Source organism: Oryza brachyantha, chromosome 1, assembly GCF_000231095.2.
Source record: "Oryza brachyantha chromosome 1, ObraRS2, whole genome shotgun sequence".
NCBI lineage: Eukaryota > Viridiplantae > Streptophyta > Magnoliopsida > Poales > Poaceae > Oryza > Oryza brachyantha.
This window is the reverse complement of record NC_023163.2, coordinates 1,295,163-1,315,611: the sequence shown is the minus strand read 5'-3', so window position 1 is coordinate 1,315,611 and position 20,449 is coordinate 1,295,163. Positions and strand designations below refer to the sequence as shown.

General features: G+C 44.2%; 2 protein-coding genes across 2 annotated transcripts; both read right to left on the bottom strand.

The window, feature by feature from the left end:
* Positions 1-9: 9 nt before the first annotated feature.
* Positions 10-3,459, bottom strand: LOC102720917 (probable signal peptidase complex subunit 3). Its single transcript, XM_006643629.3, has 6 exons — positions 3,282-3,459; positions 2,311-2,358; positions 1,469-1,531; positions 989-1,042; positions 368-454; positions 10-286 (listed from the first exon to the last, which is right to left on the bottom strand). Exons 1-6 carry the CDS (start codon positions 3,405-3,407, stop codon positions 158-160), a joined length of 507 nt encoding a protein of 168 aa, XP_006643692.1. The 5' UTR covers positions 3,408-3,459; the 3' UTR covers positions 10-157.
* Positions 3,460-9,096: 5,637 nt separating this feature from the next.
* Positions 9,097-11,125, bottom strand: LOC102721203 (ethylene-responsive transcription factor ERF036-like). Its single transcript, XM_006643630.2, has 2 exons — positions 10,841-11,125; positions 9,097-10,668 (listed from the first exon to the last, which is right to left on the bottom strand). The coding sequence occupies exon 2, from the start codon at positions 10,464-10,466 to the stop codon at positions 9,438-9,440; it is 1,029 nt and encodes a 342-aa protein (XP_006643693.1). The 5' UTR covers positions 10,467-10,668; positions 10,841-11,125; the 3' UTR covers positions 9,097-9,437.
* Positions 11,126-20,449: the final 9,324 nt, after the last annotated feature.

Sequence of the window (20,449 nt, the reverse complement as noted above, 5' to 3'; positions counted from 1 at the left end):
GCGTCCAGCCACTTGTAGTAATGTATGATAGATGCCAAATTAGTAAGAGCATTGCCTAGAATGCAGAGATGCTTTATCGTCATGTTCATTAGAGGATTGTTCTCAGATGTACAATTGTGAGTCTACTGCAAAAGCTCATTAGATAGAGCAGAGCTGTTCAAGAAATATAGGCGTCTGGCAGATCGAACTCTGACAGAGCCATCCGATCCCGGATCATTACACCGGCCTTGGGCATGATATGCCACTGTAGAACAAGCTGAACTTTCTTCCCACGCAAACTACTTCCCTGATGAGAGCAAATGGATATAATCAATAGAACTTCCAGGATAAATTAACGTTCGATTTTGAAGCAATACTGACGCTTTACCTGGTCAATAAGAGGGTACTTGCTCTTCACCTCCAGTTGCAGGTTTGCATGATCCTTGTCAGGTATTATGTGGTCCCATAACGAAACCTGTCAAACCTCAAACGTCAGGATTTCAGCATAAGCATGGATCGATCAACACAGCCATTAGAATATAAATTGACCAAATTAATCGTATATCTGACTAGACTACATAGCGTCATAGCCTCAGCAACTTGTTGGAACAACTTGAAGGGAAGTCTAACTTAAGTATAAAGGGAAAAGACTGTACTATAGCACCACAATAATTAAATACATGTAATGGAACATTTACTACAGATTTCAGCCAGATTCGGGGGTGATTGTTTGGCTGATTCGGGGGGTGATTGTTTGGCTTTTCATGGAAAAAGTCAAACGGCATATTTGCAAACAAAAAATGATTTTTGCATAAAACTTTTATATGCGCATACTTAACGATCTAAAAGCCAAAGCTGGAAAATAAACTACAATGAACAAATCTCAAAATCAACTCCAAATTTAAGGTTGAAAATTTAAATTTTGGCTTATAAACATAAGCAAAAGCCAAAAGATAGGGGTGACCAGAAAGAATCTGCTGACATGGTAAAAATGTGAATAGTACATTACCTGGTTGAGCGAATTCTTTGAGTTTTCATACTCACCAGCCAGAAAGATAAAAACCTGTTTCAAAGGAACAACTTAATAATTGGCTACCAAGAGATCGAAGCAGACCAAAACCTTATAAGTCATGTGGGGTAAAAAAAAATGTGAAGTCCTACATCTGAAGTATGGACTGTCAAATTAAATATGTTGGTAGCAGAGTGACCATCTTTCAGAGAGTAAGAAGTCATAAATCATAGCAACATTAACATATCGAATGATGGTCACAATGCTCATTGGTCAAGTTTCTCAGTGCTTCTAAATTGAGGATTCCAGTTTCTCAGTCGCTTGTCATGTGAAATGCCCAATCTTTGTCAGAGCAGATTACTTGTGAAAATATTTGAATATTATTTGCCAGACTGGCAGAAATCAATATGTACTCGATTTTCTGATCTGCTATGCATTGAAAACATGGTACTGCATATTCATGTAAAATAAAAATATCACCTGTTTTGTGTTCCATGTGAATAGTGACTCCAAATTTGCGGACAAGTTGAACGTCAGTGTCACCTGCCATGCAAATTTATAAAGTTTTCATTCTAGTTGCATAGGGAGTAACGGGATAAATTTTTGAGGTACATGTGTTTGCATAATTTTATGAAGGAAATATTGCAGTGGAAAATCATCGAGTTATTCGAGCAGATATGCATTAGTAATTGTGAAAAGAAAAAAAAATAATATCACAGGCAGATTTCCAAGACTCCGTCAAGAGAAAGGGAAATAATAATACTTGGAAAATCATTGCTGTATATGTACATCCATATCCTGCTTTTGGAAATTAGCGGACTTTGTTTGGCGGGTGGCTGGAACATGTGTACTCTGTTTGCATTCAGTATAAGACAGTGACATTTGAAGCCTTTGCCACATAAAGTTTTCTAACTAGTGCAAAATATTTCTTGGTTGCAGAGCTCAAAGCAGATTTGTGTAAAAAAGGGAAAGCAAGCTTTTGATTGTGAAATAATAACATGGAAACTTTATTGTCGACAGAGCAAACTTTGGCATGGCACATAATGAAATGCAATCTTGCTTATATAACTGAACCTATCAAAATAATAAAAAATGGCAGAACCAGAGTTCTTGCTGAGAAAAGACAAGGAATGTAGTACAACATACACATAATCATACATCATAGAAGATTATAACAGAATAGCACATATCAAAATCTTTCTCAATTTAGAAGAGACTACTCTGAACAAGAGATTTGGAAAATTTTATGTTATCCCATAATGAAACCAAATATCTTTAGGCCTCTGACAACACACGTGCACACATAGGGTTATGGCACAAACCTTGTCATTCCCATTGAGCTGCTTGTGGAATCGGTTTATCTTTGTAACCTACAGGGAAACATACATAAGCACATTGATTATAACATTCAATAGGCAAGGACATTCTTCATAACAAGTTTTTGTAAGTTTGAGATGCAAAATCAGAAACAGCAAAGAGATGGTAGGCGAGCACTCCTATGTAGTCTTGTAAATTCACAATTTTACCATCACTGAAAGCATCAAAGATCGACAGCCAACCTTCCAAAATTCTAAATATAGGCCAGAAAATCGGTGTCAACAGATACGTGATCTAGCTAACAATAACAACAACAAAAAATAATAGCATCTCCATTGGTAAAAAGAACATCAAATATCCTAAAACCGACCAGATCTCACTAATTTTGCCTCACCAATGGCAGCCAAACAGCTTAGAACCCTAAACCCTATCGACACTTCTTATGTGAACTGCACAACTTTTGTGTTGCTAAATAGACTACTAGAGCGGACAAGAATAATTTAGCATATAACCAATAGTGTTCAATAGGCAAGAACATTCATTATATCTAATACTCTTGTAGATTCACAATTATACCATGACTAAAAAGTTAAATAGACAACCGTCCAAAATTCTAGATAATCAAGCCTACCATAATAACAACCTATTAGTAATGGCGTCTCCATTGCTTAAAAATATCATCGAAGATCCTAGAACCGCTGAAATACCCCCGATATTGCCACATCAACAAACAGCACAAAACCCTAAACCCTATCCAGGCATTTCAGTGAACTGCACAATTCCGCGTTGCTAGATAAGATACCAGAACGGGCAAGATCAAATCACCACAGATTACAGGACCAATTTAGGCATATCAGCATTTATGTGAAACGCAGAGAAGATTCCCAATATTCAGTGCTCCCAATCGCAGATTGCTCCAGCCCCAGGTCTGGAAGATCTAAGGGAGCAATAGCAAGAAGAACAGGCGGATTCATACATGGGCTTGCGCCTGGACGGAGGGGGCGTGGAAGGCGTCGAGCGCGGAGGCGGCGGCGCAGGCGGCGAGGAGGAGCAACGCCGCCGTCGTCGCCGTGGCCAACAGCCGCTGCACCCAAGAATGCATCGCTTTCGAGTTTCTTTTTTTTTTTTTCGGGCTTTTTTTTTCTCGGGCTTTTCTTCGCGTCTCCTGTATGTGGACGGTGATCGGTGCAACTTCCACGTACGCATGAACTTGTGGGCCGTCCGATCAGAATGTTCAGACTGAGTCTAGGGTGGTCGTGGATTGGACGACAGCTTGGGCCGGGCTTGTGTTCTTCTTTTAGGCTAATTTTTGGGCAAAACTGGTTTTGAATCTCGGAATTGGTTGCCGTTAGCCGAAAAGGCGAAGCAAAATTGACATTTGGGCTGATTGGCATTGCATCATGCGCATTTGCTACTTACTACTAGAAAACATCGTGGCTCTGATCTAAAAATCGTATAGGATGGGGAAAAACGAAATGCTATGCAAACTTGCAAATTTTTAGGTTGTACAGTTAAAAAATGAACTGTGTGATAACACAAAGTAAATAAGTGGTTAGAAGACGACGATGAATGAAAGCACTGAAGATACTAGCAAAGAGGGTTGAGCCCGTTCGGTTCAACAGCCATGGTTGTGCTAGCGATAGTACTCCATCTGCTTTTCATCTTTTCGTATGTCTTACTGCAAAATAAATGTAATTGTTATTTATTTTGTTATGATTTATTTTATTATTAAAGATGTTCTAAGATTAACTTATATTGTATTTGTATTTGTATGTGTATGTGTATTTGTATTTGTATTTGTAAAAGGCAAATAAATCATATAAATCATATAAATGGTTAAATGTATGTTTAACAGGTAATTATATCAAACAAATGATGGATGTAGCACGTAATGGGGCAGTTAGGAAGGTGTTTTCCTAATGTAACTCATTGGAAAATGACGTCCGTCTGTTTTACACGAAATATCGTATTTCCAGTCCATCCTACCATAGGTAAACCTAGTGTATCTTCTTGAAAACACGACGAAAATGGTCGTTAAAACTCAGAAATAAAAGTCTAGCGTTGAGACAAGATTGTTCCACCATGAACCAAAAATTGTCAAATTTTGTTCTACATAAAAACAAAATACCAAAAAAAAACAGTCGACACTTGCTTTACTCTTTCCCCTTTTTACAGTTTTTCACTTTAGTATAACATTTTCTCACTATCTGAGTATATGTAATTTATGTCGAAACATCCATTTTTAGCATCAATAGATACTCCACATAAGGAACAAGATATTGTGTGCTGAATAACATATGGATTCTACTTTTTCTATATCAAACGATATATTTACAAACAAAAAATAATTTATAAATAGAACTGTTCTTAACGAATTAAAAGACAGTATAAAAAATAAAATATGATGAAAAAACTCTAAAATAAATTCTAAATTTAAGGTTGAAATTTATTATTGACTTATAAACATAAGCACAAGTGAAAAAAAATAGGCTGAATAACTCTATAACAACAAAAGTAGTATAACAGAGGAGTTAAAGTTAAGTCCACACCACTGTCTAATTCCAGGGGCAGAAGGATGAACATTTCTCCCAGTGATTTTCCGAAGTAGCAGATCTTCGCCGGATAGCTGCTCTCGAAGCCGCAAGAAATATGAATACTAAACGCATTAGTGCAGCATTACTGCTGGATCTTCTAAAAGCGCCTTCAGTACAGTGATCCACGCACTGATCTCTGGAGTGAAAGCAAAGCGACCGCCTCTACCTACTACGCCTGACAAGCAACGAGTTGCAGGCCAAAAATATCAACGGCAAGAACGCGCCAGGTGAGCGAGCCAACCAAGGGATCGAGTCGATTTTGAGTGCTCCATCCACACCAGGTCACCAACATGAATGAGCCCATGACACGAATGATTGATTCCACGACAGTAAAATACGCCAATAATACACGCTTCCGGGTCTCAGTTCGTCCAACTTGGCTGCCGCAGCAGCAATCTCCAGAGTCGTTTTTGACCCCAGACGATCGATCGCCAGGGTCAGAGCTTGGTGCTCTCTGTCTCCCTCGACTCCCTCGCCTCATCTCACCACGTGACAGCGACCACCACGCTGGCCCCCGCGATGCGCTGCTTGCGGACACCACCACACTAGCAGTAGTACCACGCGGCAATCTCGTCAGGAAAACGTTGAGAAATCGGGCGGAGTTCACCATGTCGACCGGCAGCTGGTGGTCGGTCAGACGCTGTCGTGAAGGATTGAGGGGAGGAAAAAAAAACTGAATCTTGTCTCAACTCGCTGGAGCTGTGGTACTGTAGCAGTTAGTGTGCTAATCCAACCGTGCGATGTACCGGGATTCCTTTTACCGGCAGCCTCGGATCTTCTCGCATGAGGACTTTGTCACCAGCAGTATAGGACACGTTTGTGATTTTGATGTTTTGTCTTCGACGTATGTGGCAATTAGCGGGGGTATATGATACATATCACAGGTTTCGGCCGACTAATCAACGGATTTTTTATTTTCCAATGGACGCTAGCGAAATGTTCCAGGAAAAGAGTGGATAATAACAGAGAAGTGAGCTGGGAGAAGTTGGACTATGCCACGACTTTTGTGCAATTATCTTCCCCCGGTTCCATCACCGATTGGACTCGGGATGTCGCTCGCGATGGGGACTGTCTACCTGATCGGCAACACGAAGCGTGGATTCTGTCAAACTCGAACAGGATTAGTAGTAGTGGATCCGATCTGACGCAGACCAAGCAGGGCATGGCCAATTCAAGGCCGCATTTAACTCTTGTCCACCCTGTTCACGGCGAGCCGTGCGAATTGCCTGTGATTTCGTTACCCCCGCTGCTTCGTCGAGCGCCAAGTAGCAGCGCGTGTGTGCGTTGCTGGTACGAGCCGTGCGGCGCGTCCGCGTTGTGGGCTCCCATCGTTTGGCTTGTTTGAGGAATAAGCGAAAACATGTTTTTTAAATAAAAAATAGTTTATAGATAAAATTTTTATATACGTGTTTATAGCAACTTAAAAGCGAAATATGTAAAAGAAAACTTGATGAAAAAACATAAAATCAAGTTCAAAGTTAAAGTTCTAAATTTTAAATTTTAGCTTGTAAACGATTGCAACTGTGAAACGATCCAGCGGGCAAATAGCAGCGCCGCGTTCGGGGAGGGCGGGGGGGGGGGGGGGATTGATGAAAAGACTCAACGAACGATACCGGCGATGGCGCCGGCAATTAACTCGCTCTTCCAACACGCAACTTTGCGATGGACGGACGGATCGATCGATTTGATAGGCGTGTGGTGACGCTGCGTGCATGCCGCCACCAACTGTTTCGGCATCCACACATCCGTCGAGTGGTGGCGAGTAACTCGACGGCCAGCCAGGTAGCGTACAGACGAGAAAAGGAGGGGTACCAAGATTCAGCAAAATTCACATGGATCCCTCCGCACAGACGAAATAGGAACATTCGCCGTTCTTGAGATAGGATGATTCCACACCGAAGGTTCCCAAAAAAATGACTTTCTGTTAGGCCACTGCTTTGGAAGTTAAGCGTGAGGATTTCTCAACATTCAAGCGAAGTCGGGAGCTCCAATTATTTTGGCCTTTTGGGTTTAGGACTGTTCCTAATCCTCGTACTGTTAGGTGCCACATATCCTAGTACTATTAGGCGCAGTCTTAATAATCATCATTACTTCCTTCCCATTGTGGTCGTGGCTCATGTTGGCCAGGGTGCCGAAACGGAACAACCTACATGAACCTTTTTCTTTCCCCGAAAGGAGAGTTAGCGATCAAATCATAAACTGTGACTGACCGCAGTTTCATCACACAGTAAACCGTAACTAACCTACCTGCACACGTGGATTATTACTTATTAGCCACTCCTACGAGTAGCCTAAACCTACTCAGCCACAATGATTCGATGCGTGCACCGGCGGCAAGAGGTGAGCAAGCCGCTGCACGCTGACGCCGAACAAGACATGGAGTCGGATATGACGCGCGCAACAAAAAAAAGGTTAAAAAGGAAGAAGCAGCCCCAAAGCCGTGCGCGAGCCGGCAACTCGATCGGCGTCCGCGCACACATGTCACCAACTGTTGCGCACAGCTAGCGAGCGATCTCGACCTTGCACCGTTGCACGGCCACGCTGACGTCCGACCGCGATTCATCCACCACCCAACCCAGCCAACGTCCACGTCCTCCACCCGCTAAAACGCATTCACTCGGCTCCAATCTCTCATCCCACATTTCCACCTTTGCAGCGGGCGGCTTCCAGCTGTGCCGGTGCGTGTAGAGAGAAAGCGTGAGCGTGACCGGCCCGGTTATTGCAAAAAAACAAGCCAAGCGCTGGGAAATCACAACAGAAACGGCATGCACGGCATGTGAGCGAGCGAGCAAGCAGCGGGAGCAAAAGCGTCGACGTCGTGGCGTACCAGCGCGCGGCCGGTCCTAGAATAGGATAGCCACGCCATCCGTAGTTTCGCCCCCGCGGACGCGCTACACTGCTGGATGCTGCCGTTTCGGACGCGGGGGCGGGGCCCGACCGGGCGCGGATCGAGCAGCCGTGGTGGCCTCATCGGCAACCTTATCAAGTAGTCGCGGCGCCACACCACCACACACGCGCGCGCCGCGCCACGGGAAAGCCGCCTCGCGCGGCGCCGAAACGAGACAAGCAGCGCCACGCCACACCGAAGCGCGCGGGGCCGCGGCTGCGTCTGCGTCCGTCGGCCGATCGAGGCGGTGATGACTGATGAGCGACTCACACCCACACCTCCGTGACTCACACAAGCGAGCCAAGGAGTGCTGCTCCTCCCAGCCGTGAGCTGGTACATTTGCTGTACCTTGTCACGTGGGGCTCAGTTTTGTTTGGCACTACGCGAGCGAACCACCTGTCGCGGCCCTACACGGCCTCTCCCGCCACGCCGCCTCCAGAAAAAGTGCACCTATGAACCAAGAATACCAGGAAAGGAGTGGAGCACTCACTCACCTCACCTCACCTCACTCACTTGGTCGATGCCTATTGCCAACTTGCACGATACTCTCCCATATGCTCAACTTCCACAGTACTTACTGCGTCTTAAAATAAACTAATTTTTTAGTTTTTTACCTATAATTTTTTACTCTTCGCCTTATTTAATTTTTTTATTAATATTTTTATTTTTCTTAGATGATAAATCATGAGTAGTACTCTACGTGTGACTAATTTTTTTTTTAATTTTCTAAAATTTTTCAAAATAAGACGGATGATCAACACGGAAATCGAAAAATTGGTTTTTTTTTCCGATCATAGGAGTAAAAATCTCAGCTCACTACTACACTCGTAGTAGTCTCGTACTAGTAGTGTACTACTAAGCTCCCCAGCACTACAGCACGGTCAGTCCCACTCCAACAGGTCACACCCTATGAAAATACTGCGTATTTTTAGTACGCACACCCGTGCAACGACCAGCTCGAACACATAAACAAACACACCACTCCTACGCAGCTAGTAACACCGAACCCGGACCTTGTCTAGCAGCTCATGCGTATCGGATCTAGCTGCATCTTGCATGCAAGCACCTGTAAAAAAACTGCACGATCTGGCCACCAGCGTCCAAAACAACCAGCTGCACGATCACAGCACACAAGCATGGATAATATCTAGCCGGATTAGTCAAACTGACAAAATTAGCCGCACCTCCTCAATGCTGGAATCTCAAGAGTCACAAAGCTCATTAACTACACTATACACATTCAACCCGCAGAGTAGCAGACGGGACGAGTTGCATGGCGACGAGACGACCAGATCTCGAGAGCAAATATATGTAATGTAATCAAAATTTATTTTTCTTTCCATAACAGAGACGATAGCCCCAAATACTTGACTTGTCCACTATGATTTCTTAACAAACTTCGGTACCGAATAACACTGAGAAAAGAAAAAACATAAGATAGCACCCTATAACTTACGATACTTTTAACCTAACAAAATTACCTCTCCGACTGCTAATGTGCTTTGGAGTTCTTATGAGGGAAACAGAAATCTCAAGGGCACGAGCAGATTAATTCGCTCGGGGAAAAAACCCAAGAAATCTCCTCCTCCCAAGCACCCACACTAACAGGCCCATCACACCAACATGAATAACTTTAGCAAGCTCTTATAATTCACACGCAGAAATCCACCTGCCGGAACATATCACCACGGCTGAAGTCATAGCCACTCGGTATCTCTGGGAAATCCTCGCAGAAATCATCACCAATGTCGTCGAGGTCGAGGTCGTCTTCTTCCCCGAAGTCTCCAAGCAGCATGTCCTCACTGAAAAGTATGTCTTGCTCGCCATCCATGTAAGCCGGCGCCTCGGAGATATCCAGAGCATCGAGCCCAGCACGGAAATCCATCGGGTCAATGTCCGGAAGCTGTAGACCGCGCAGTATATCCTTGTAGAACTCCGGGTCATCCGGCAGCTCGGCGGTCTCGTTGGAGGCCTCCACCAGGTTGGGAGTTGCGGCTTGCTCCGGCAGCGGCGACTCTGGCTTCGGAGCTGGCTTGGTGGTGGCTTCAAGCACAGACGACGGCGAAGGGTGGGCGAATGGCGCTGCAGAAGTGGAGGACGACGACGAGGCGGTCGGGGTAGGGGTCGCCGAATGGTCAGGTGAGGCAGACGACGCCGCACGCTGGCCACGGCGCCGCTTCTCTTCAGCGAAGCTGCGGGAGGCAGACTGGTAAGCAGCAGAGGCCGCATCAGCTGTCTCGAAGGTGCCAAGCCACTCCCTATGGCCGGTGAAGGGGTTACGGATCTCCGCCGCCCACTTGCCCCACTTCCGGAGGCGCACGCCACGGTAGCTGGTGCTTCCCACCTTGCCGACGTTGGCGTAGGCAGCGACGGTAGAAGCTGGAGAGGCCTGCTTCGTCGACGCCGGCTTGCCAATGAAGAGCTCAAAGTAGCGCTTCTTTGAGGCGCCGGCGTCGTCCTCGCCGTCAGAGTCAGAGTCCGTCGCGTCAGGGTCCTCGAACACGACGCGGACGCGACGCCTTGGCTGCAAAGAGGCGGCCAGCGGCGGCGGCGGCGGCTGAGAAGGCCGGGAGAAAGCAGCAGAGGAGGGTTTAAGGCCAAACCCGGACAGCCTCTTGGTCTTGGGCTTCTTCGCCATCACCTTCTTGAGTAGCATCTGCTGCTGCTTGGAAGGGGCCATTTCTCTCTTCTAACGCCGGAAATTACTCTAAAAATTCCTCACCAAAACTGACAAAACTGAAGGGAGAAAAACTCTAAAAGGGGAAACTTTTTTCTCTTGTGCAAAAATTTGACGGAGACGAGCACGAATCCGTCAATCTCCTCGACAGAAACCACACGGCCTTATGTGGAGGAACCCGGAATACTTGACCCCGAACCCGTCCCTGCAAACAACACAGACGAAACAATCCATCAAAAACCCCATAAAAACCCACCAAGAACCCTCCAGATCTGGACGAACAGACCGCAAAACCCGGTCAAATCCTCTCCAGATCGGCGAAAACCTCGGCAAAGATTGAAAGAAAAAATTTATGGGGAAGGGAAAGCCGCTCGGACCTGAGCATCGACGAGGATTTGTTCCAGCCGTGGAGCCTCTGGTGCATAGATCGGCGGGCGCAGACGAGTACGCGCAGGAGGGGGACGGCGGCGACGACGGCGCAACAGACAAGGAGCACGACTACCACCAGATCGGAGAAGGGGCTAGAAGACATATACGGGAGCTTGGTGCTCTCGACCCCTCCTTCTCCGACGGCGGCGTGGTGGTCGTCGTCGTCGCCTCCGGCCTCCCACGCGCTCGCTAAAACCCCGACCCAAAGCGGCGAGAGGAGCAAAGGGGTTGGCCTCCTCCCCTCCGTTGATATTTAATCCCCTCCCACCCGCGCGAGGAATGCTCGCTTTATCCTCTCCTCACGCGTTCCGTTCCAACCCCAACACACTGACGCGCGGGACCTGACGGTCACCATGGCCCACATGTCACGCCGAAATGGCCTCCTCCCCGCGAGAGGAGTGGGACGCGTGATATTCCGCCGCTTCACGCACCAGATTTCCTCACAGCAGCCTGCGACGGACACAGTGACACGTGGGCCCGCCGGTACGTCGGGGGCCCACCCGCAGTGACGAAGCGGTCACGTCGCGGAGTAAAAATACAATACCGTGCAACCGTCCGGAAGCATGCTGGGGTTTCAGCTGACATGTGGGCCCGGGCCGCGTGTCCCCACCACTCATGGGGATAAGCACCAAACGGCAGAGGTGGGGAGGGTTTTAGGGGGGGCTTTATGACGGGGAGCGAATGGGCGAGACGAGGCGGCTACCCAAATGATAAATGCTTCACCTACACGCCGGCCTGTACATCACTATCCCTATGACGTGTGGGCCCTCTACGCTTTCCGGCACACTCACTGCACAGTGCATAGTGACCAGATCTACTGATGGGCTGCGCAAAAGAGACGGGATGGGGATTCTATGGTTGTCCTTCCACGCTCCCAGCCTAATCCCCCAATAAAACGCCACGTTAATTAAGCAGAACTAAAGGTCCAGTTTGTTTCGCCTGGAATTGCTGTAGTATAAAGAAGAACTTAAGTAATTTGTGTTTTAATTATAATAAACCTATCGTAATAATCTAATTGTTTGTTTAATTTTTTTCAATAATCCAGATTATATTAGTAACAAACCTGACTTGATTTCGGACACGTGGAAACAAAAAGTGTTTTTTGGATATACTGAAAATAAAAGATTATCACGCCCCACCAAACTGAATCGAAAGAAATTTTGTTTACGCCTAACCTTGGGGGCCAAGGTAAACGGGTAATCCGTAAAACGGAACGGAAAATTTGGTGGAAAGTTGGGCAGCAAAAGTGTGTGGCCACGGGAGACGGAGGGCCGTGGATTGGTCAGTTTTTGCTCCTTTTTCGTAGCGCGCCTCGTTTGACACGTAGGCATGTTTTGTGCGAGAATCTCTCATCTGATGACCCACATAAATATTTTGGAAGATCTTCTTCTACGTGGACTTGGCACTCGCTGACAATCCGAAGATTTGTTTCGCTATACGGTGATTCTATTTTTAGGCGTGGTGACTGTTTCATACGGCTAGATAAGAGGCACTCCATTAATCACACAGATTTGATGCTGTTTGAAAACACCACTGTATCTGCTTGTAAACGTCAAAATATGATTCGTTGGATCCAGTACAACATGAGTTGCCCCGAACAACTGTTCCCTCTATTTTATAATGTAAAGATATTTGGTATTTTTTTACTTGTAATGTTTGACCATTTGTCTTATTCAAAAATTATGAAAATATCATTTATTTTGCTTGTGACTTATTTTATTATCAGAAAGAATTTTAATCTTTATTTTTATATTTGTACTAAATTTTTAAATAAGACGAATGGTCAAACGTTACGATAAAAAAGTCAAACATCTTATACTATGAAACGGAGGTAGTATATTTCTTTAGCATTCCGAAAGAACAGTATTCTTTGCGCTAAATTTTGTCCTTCGTAAGGGTTCCTAATCTCACATTCGTACTTTTGACATTTTTGATGAATTTGGTTGAAACCTTTCATAATATTCGTAAAAAATTTGAGCTTGAACCAAACAATTTCCTCTTTGAACCATTGGAAATGTTCTTGGTCTTAGCTAGGGCTGGATAACGAGTCAGGTCGACTCGGCTCGGTCTAGCTCGTTAAGATAACGAGCTGGCTCGGCTCGGCTTTTTATTTTAACGAGCTAAAAACCCAGTTCGGCTCGGCTTGTTATAAAGCTCGAACTGGCTCGTTAGGCTCGTGAGCTATGTATGAAAAGTTAATCTATATAATTTTTCAATAGATTATATAAACAAATTTTTATTTTAAACATGCAAATCATATAAAATTATATCTAAATATTAAAGTTTGAACCAATAAATCACATAGTGAACCTATAAAGTACTGAACACATGCATTTCGGGGTGGAATCAATGAACGCCGACGAATCGTGTGTCTTTGGTCTAGCTCGTTAGGCTCGCGAGCAGCTCACGAGCCAGCTCGAGCTGGCTCGTCATCTCTAACGAGCTAAAACACTAGCTTGGCTCGTTAGAAAAATGAAACGAGCCGAGCAGAGTCGAGTTTGTCACGAGTCGAGCGAGCTACCGAGCCACGAGCTTTTCTGTCCACCCCTAGTCTTAGCCTGTGTTTGGCATATGGTTAGACTACCGCGTAGAAAACGTGATGACGGATTAATATCTGAATAATTAATTATCTGTTATAAAAATATATTAATATAATTTTTGAAAACAGCTTAAAGTAGAAAAATCTTATAAAAACATTAGCATTTTGGTAAGCGTGTAAAAAAAAGAGAAATCTATATTAGCAATACTACCGAACATGGCGTAGTGCTCATGCTGAAGTTTTGCCCGAAATCTGGTAATTCGTGCCTGGTTCCAGAGTTTATGGTATGAAAAAATTGTAGACTCAAACCTGTTTGGTTCCTTTAGTCCTATGACTAAATTTTAGTCACAGTACTAAAGTTTAGTCCCTACTTTAGTCTATGGTGTTTGGTTCAATGGACTAAAAGGTTGACTAATGAGCTGTTAAAATAGGTACTAAAGGTGGATTTGCTCTGGTGGACCCCACGATTAGTCCCTTTAGTCCCAAATTAGGACTTCCTTTAGGGACTTGTTTTAGCACTTCAAATAGAGACTTACTAGTCCTTCCTATTTTAGAGACTAAAAGGGACTAATAAGTAGGGACTAAACAGAAAGGTCTCAATCGGTTTCCCTTAAAAATTAGTTGAGAAGGGTCCACATTGTTTATGTAACCGTTTTTTAAGTTTTTTAATTTATTTTTAGGCAACTCTTGGATACATGGGAGATTTTTTAGCCTAATATATCTATACTATTCTAAAAGTAGACAATGGTGGCGACAATGAATCTATCACCCACCAAGCTCAGTTGAATATTTTTTTAACAACTACTTCATATACTTTAATATTACAAAATAGTCCTCAATATTGTCTCTATTTCATCAACAAAATACAAGTTTATTATGTAAACACATTACACATCTATAGTGTCAAATTGTTTTGTAAACCTCACAAGTGATTTGTGTCAAACAATAATAATATGCATACAATTCATACCTATCCGTTGTAAAATATGGGTATTTAGCTAGCTTTGTAGTATTTATAATACATTAATTTTTAGACTCTAATTTTGGACATATATTGAAATAGACGATGTTACAGACAAAGTCCAATATATGACAATTCCTCCTTTAGCGTACTTTGCGTACTTGGCATGTAGTAGCTGATGGTAAAGATGCAGTACCTCCCTATATTTAATATCTTTGTATTTTTTCTTCTATTTATGCTTATAGACTAAATTTTGATTTTTAACTTTAAAATTGAAGTTGATTTTGGTATTCTATGATTTTATATTACTAAAAACACAAGCATATATGTTTTATTCTCAAATTACTTTTCATTTGCAAATATGTTGTTTCTTCTTTTTACGGAAAAGCCAATTGATAATGCGGTAAGAGATTAGAGGGACAAATATGCCTAATCCCCCTTACAACATGTTAGAACAGAGGGTGTAATATCTTATCAATATTTTTTGACGTACACGCTCTTAGCAGTTTAAAAGCTAGTATTAGAAAACAAAGATTAGGAAAAAAAAAGCCCAAATTAGCTAAAATTTCAAGCTATAGAATTCAAAATGTTGAAGCAGCCTATAATCTCAAATATGATCGGTTAGTAATTTTTAAATATGGTTATGGGCAGTGCTACAATAGTGAAACTACCAAAAAATTTTGTCGAAAATTGTATTTACTCAATAAACATAATGGGGGCAAGAATGTTTTTTCTTTCAGTCAAATGGATTCACTCGACCAAAATATTCACGTTTACGAGAACGAACCCAGTACAAGCATTTAAACCTGAATATGCTATATATCCGGAATACGACGAATATATTTAGACGGGACGGAAAAGGGGGAGATATATATTCGGGAAGGAATCGGTGCGTCGCCAGAAAAAGCGAAAGGAATTTCTCATCGTGGCGGGCGAGATCAACGTGAACAATTTTGTAGGCGATGGGCCTCGGCTCGCTTTTGCAGCTGGCACGCCCGGCCACGCGGAGACCGACCCAGGCGCTCACGGGGCCCGGCCCGAAGACCCGAAGCGAGCCGGACGGGTCCGGCCCGGCGTGGGTCCCAGATGGAAGCCCTTGTCGGTTGGTGTGCGCGCGCAGCTTGACTATTCTTTCTCGCTACTGCTGCATCCTTTTCCTTTCTTCTCCTCTTTTCTTTTCTCACTTTTCGAGACGTGCAAGCTGTGCTGTGACTGTGCGTGCAGCTGCCTTCCTCATGCCCCAGCACGTGCGAGCTGCGTGCTCCAATTTTTTCCTCTTTCCAGACAAGATAACATACACTACTACACTATCAGCTCGCATGGTCGAGTAGACCATATGCTGGTCATGCGTGTGTGCCACGAGCGGATCCGATGAGTCACACGTATGCTACGCAGGTACGGTTGGGTGGGGCCGGCGGCCGGCGGCCGGCATGCGCGCCACGTGACGCGCGGTTCGGTCGCCACCCACTTGGACGTAGTCGTATTGCCTCTTCATACTGGCCGAAATATTTTTATGCAGCGGTGGATTCCCCGCTTTGTCGCGGAGCCGTGCGGGCTGCGGCGTGTGACCGATCCGATCCGTTCCATTGCAGCACAAAGCGAACACTGAACTCGCCACGGCTGGACGGACGGACCGGTCATCAGCGTGCGGCAGTTGCACCGTTGCACGCGGAGTAGGCGTAGAAAGGCTGGGGATACGAGTAAAAAAAGCCAGTGGACGGTGCGTGCCAAAGGGTAACCGGAGGCGCGGAGGTAGCGCGCATGCGCCGGTGCAGATTTACCGTCGCCAAAAGGTCCATGTGTTGTTTTACCTTCGCAGCTCGACTTTACAGTAACGGTAAATCTCATTATCTTAGGTGGCTACTGAAATTTCGTCGAATGAATGGTATGAACAGGTATCATAGAGAGAGGCTTGGTCGTATTGTTGTTTTGGCCCATAGGAATCAAGATCCGGGGAGGTGGGCTAACGGGCCGTACGACATCTACGTCAAGATTCCAGCACATCACAGAGTTGGACGAGAACCGATTTTCCTTGGTCATGGACTCATGGCAAGATTGGGCCTTCAGCCCAGAAAGCGTGTCTCTTCTTTCAAGGGCGTATCTGCGTGTGCATGTGTGAGTAGTGCTAGAGTGGTGGTAGTTCGGTGACTGCATTGCAACAGGTCGCACCGTTTGCACTTACTGCTCGATACTATTACATGGGCAGCATCGCATCAGCCACAGAATTACCCACTGCACATATCGTTCTGTCACCATCATGATCCGGTTCAGGCTGTTTTGCTGATGAACCACCCACCTTTCAACCAGTAAAGAAAGAAAGAAAAAAAGAAAGAAAGAAAGAAAGAAAGAAAAGAAAGAAAGAAAGAAAGAAAGAGAGAGCTACCTTGGGAGAACTCACATCAAGATCAGACCAGCCAGCACCTGAGGAGAGGGCAGCAGCGGGTGCAATTAGTTGAGCAGCACAAAGTCGGTTTAGATCCGGATCCAACCACCGGCACCAGTCCATGTGCGCGATCTGCAGCGGCAGGCATGCTCATTGCACGCTGCTGCCTGCATGGGCCGAGTTTACAACGCTGTACCGGCAATAAAGATATCATCATCCACATTCGCTCGCAGATGCAGATGCCGGCCTGTGCCCGACGACGGATCGTCCCACTCCACCCCCACCTTTTCAATTCCGCCTCTCCTCCGCCATTATTGCCGCCCCCTCTCAGCTCCCCCACTGTTGCTTCCGTTGCAAACCGCCGGTCGGTCGCCACCGCCACTGCACCACCATGTGCCCCCCGCGTACGTAACCGATCGCCGCGTGCATATGCAGATGCAGCTGCAAAGGCATGTTTAGGAGGAAATATCACGTCAAACGTTTGATCGAATGTCGGAATAAGTTTTTGAACATAAATGAAAAAAGAATTTTACAGCTTGGCTGAAAATCGCGAGACGAATTTTTTGAGCCTAATTAAGCCGTCATTAGCACATATTGGTTACTGTAGCACTTATGGCTAATCATGTTATAATTAGGCTCAAAAGATCCGTCTCAAGATTTCTTCCATAACTGTGTAATTAGATTTTGTTTCTTCCATATTTAATGCTTTATTTAAATATCTAAAAATTCGATATGATATTTTTGGAGAAACTTGAAGGCCAAAATTGCAGTGCCGTCCTCTCGCGCGATCCACCCACCTCCCCAACCGACCGTGTATTACTCGATCGTACGTACGACTCCCCCCATCCGCCGTGACGCCATGCAAAACTCCAGCGAAAAAACTGGCACGCCTGACCGAGAAAATGCGGTGCAACTTGATGCTTCTGAATAATACTGTTGTATAGTACTGACGAGTTTTAATTTTAGTGGGTTTCATCGGAGAGATGACGAGGAAACAGCCAAACCGCGGGGGTGTGTGGTTCGGCGTTTCGTCTACTTGATGAGCTTGGATGGGTTGGGTGCAGTAGTTGGTGCCGAGCAAACCACATGCGCGGAGATGTAATATCACGTACGTACGCTGGAAATGAAACGGAAACCCACCACCGGCTCCATCTGAAACCGGGCTTCTTGATACGAGAAAACGACGTCTCGGGACGGGAGGAAGAAATCAAAGCACCGATTATTCCTAAACAAGCACAGGGCCGTGGCTTAGCGTGCTCGGTTTGAACACAGCCTTTTTGTGTACTAGTTTTGCTATCCGGGGCCAAACACACGACGTGTGCGATGCGGTCACGGCAATTTAATTTGTCCTGGTAAATGGTCCTGTCAGCTTTCCCCATCTCCCAATCCAAGGCTTCCCAAAATTTTTTGTTCTAAAATATCACATCGAATTTTTGGACACCTAAATAAAACATTAAACATAGATGAACCAAAAAATTAATTGCACAGTTATGTAAGAAATCTTGAGACGAATCTTTTGAGCCTAATTAGTCCATGATTAGCCATAAGTGCTACAGTAACCAACATGTGCTAATGACAGATTAATTAGGATTAAAAGATTTGTCTCGCAGTTTCTAGCCTAGCCGTGAAATTCATTTTTTCATTCGTATCCGAAAACCCCTTCCGACGTCCGATCAAATATTTAATGTGACACTTCTCCCAAAAAAAATTTTTAATCTAAACACCACCCAACTATCATGCTCACAAAATAAATATTTCCCCAAGAGTTTGCAGAGGGCGTGATAACGAAGCTGTATCTATGAACAGAAATATAAGGGGTGTTTGTTTCTGGGGCTAAAGTTTAGCCCCTACTCATATCGGATGTTTGGATATTTATTATAAATAGTAAACGTAGTCTATTAATTAAACCTATCTATAATCTTGGGCTAATTCGCGAGACGAATCTAATGAGTCTAATTAATCCATGATTAGCCTATGTGATGCTACAGTAAACATTTGCTAATTATGGATTAATTAGACTTAAAAAATTCGTCTCGTGGATTAGCACTCATTTATGAAATTAGTTTTTTTATTAGATAATGTTTAATATTTTAAATTAGTGTCCAAACATCCGATGTGACATGGGGCTAAAAAGTTTAGCCCCATCTAAACAACGCCATACTTGCCTGACAAGCCTGGACGGATCTACCATCCGGGAACAGGGGGCTTTCAGCCCATTAGCCTCTCAACGTTATTGAAGCCCTTTCTTAGCCCCCGCAGTAAAAAAATCTGTTATTACTGAAGAGAAGAAAGAGCCAAAAACAATTATTTTTCATCCAGCCCCTCTTAATATTTTTTAAGATCCACCATTGCTGATAAGCATTTTGTAATTAATTCAACCATGGCTGTCCATGATAGCATGCTGTATCCGTTCAGCTCAGGGACAGATACAAGATCCGAAGTTTAGAGATTGGTTATCTTTTTCTTGCTCTAGCCCTCTCTATTCTTCTTTCTCCCCTTCTTTTTCTCGAGATCCAGCGTGTATGGGGCTAGAGTGATTCAGCAATATTTGATAAGCCAAAAAAAAGAAACATAGCAACTAAATATAATTGTTCTATAAAAAATGCATTATTCACTGTTTAAAAACAAAGGGTGAGAAATAACTGCTCAAAAAACCCGAATTCGACTCGAAAATTATGTTTTAAGTTTTGAACTTTAGTTACGGCTAATTAGGGAATAAGCGGACGTTGTCAACCAAAGACGGAACACACAGACAGAGAAAATTAAATAAATAATCGATTTGGTTATGTCATCTGAAGTGCCGTCCAATTATGAAGGCACAGCAAGGAGCAGTTGTTTTTCAGAATAAGATTAGTGCCTGGGTTTTGCACATACGACCCAGAGGCTTTGACGTCTTACACCAGCCCCAATGTATGTTTTAAGATGTATGAAGAAGAGAAATAAGGGTGAGCAAAAATTGTTTATTTAGACAACTAGTATTTAGATTAAAAAATACTTAAGCTAAGAAGGATAGTATCTTTTTATCTCAGTGGGTCCCACCTTAGCCTAAGCTATATAAATCTAAGCATTAGGATATACTTAAGCTAACACCTTATAACATATCCATCTTTAAAACCTATTAAGAAAATAACCTATTAAGAAAATATACACTAAAGATGTCCTTATGCATCCACAGGATAGATAATTTCTTTTTCTTTTTGTTTAGTAAAGAATGAATGATTCCACGGGAGTTCCGTGAATTCTTTTCCGGTGTTGCCATTTACCTCGAGACGACGGCAAACGGGAAACCGACGTGAAAGCAAATACGTTGGCTCACCATCTTTTCCTGTGGCTTCCTGTGGGCTTTTTATCTCGCTCCACGAAATTGCATAAAGTTTTCGTTTTTTAGGTCAACCGTGCCGGCCTCAATTATCTCTTCTCTTAAGAGTATTCAATTAAACGTTCAAAATTTCCTGCTTCACCTTTTTCATGCAATCCAACGAGGCCTGGAAGCTTCGGATTTCCAAATTTCCGTCGCTGTACAGTTCATTGCGGATCTTTTCTTCCATCTGGGTTCGTCATGTGTGCAGGTCAACGTCGACAGTTCAGCCACCATGAAATTGAAATGGTTTTTGCTCTTCCATCGACACAGTCCTTTGAACCGCTCCAGCTTGCTTACTTATTGTGGAGATTGA

Coding starts and splice junctions, on each gene's coding strand:
- LOC102720917 (XM_006643629.3), bottom strand. CDS start 3,407: ATGCATTCTTGGGTGCAGCGGCTGTTGGCCACGGCGACGACGGCGGCG. Junction 1,532..2,310: donor AGCTCAATGGGAATGACAAG/GTTTGTGCCATA, acceptor TTTGCATGGCAG/GTGACACTGACGTTCAACTT. Junction 455..988: donor CAAAGAATTCGCTCAACCAG/GTAATGTACTAT, acceptor GAGGTTTGACAG/GTTTCGTTATGGGACCACAT.
- LOC102721203 (XM_006643630.2), bottom strand. CDS start 10,466: ATGGCCCCTTCCAAGCAGCAGCAGATGCTACTCAAGAAGGTGATGGCG.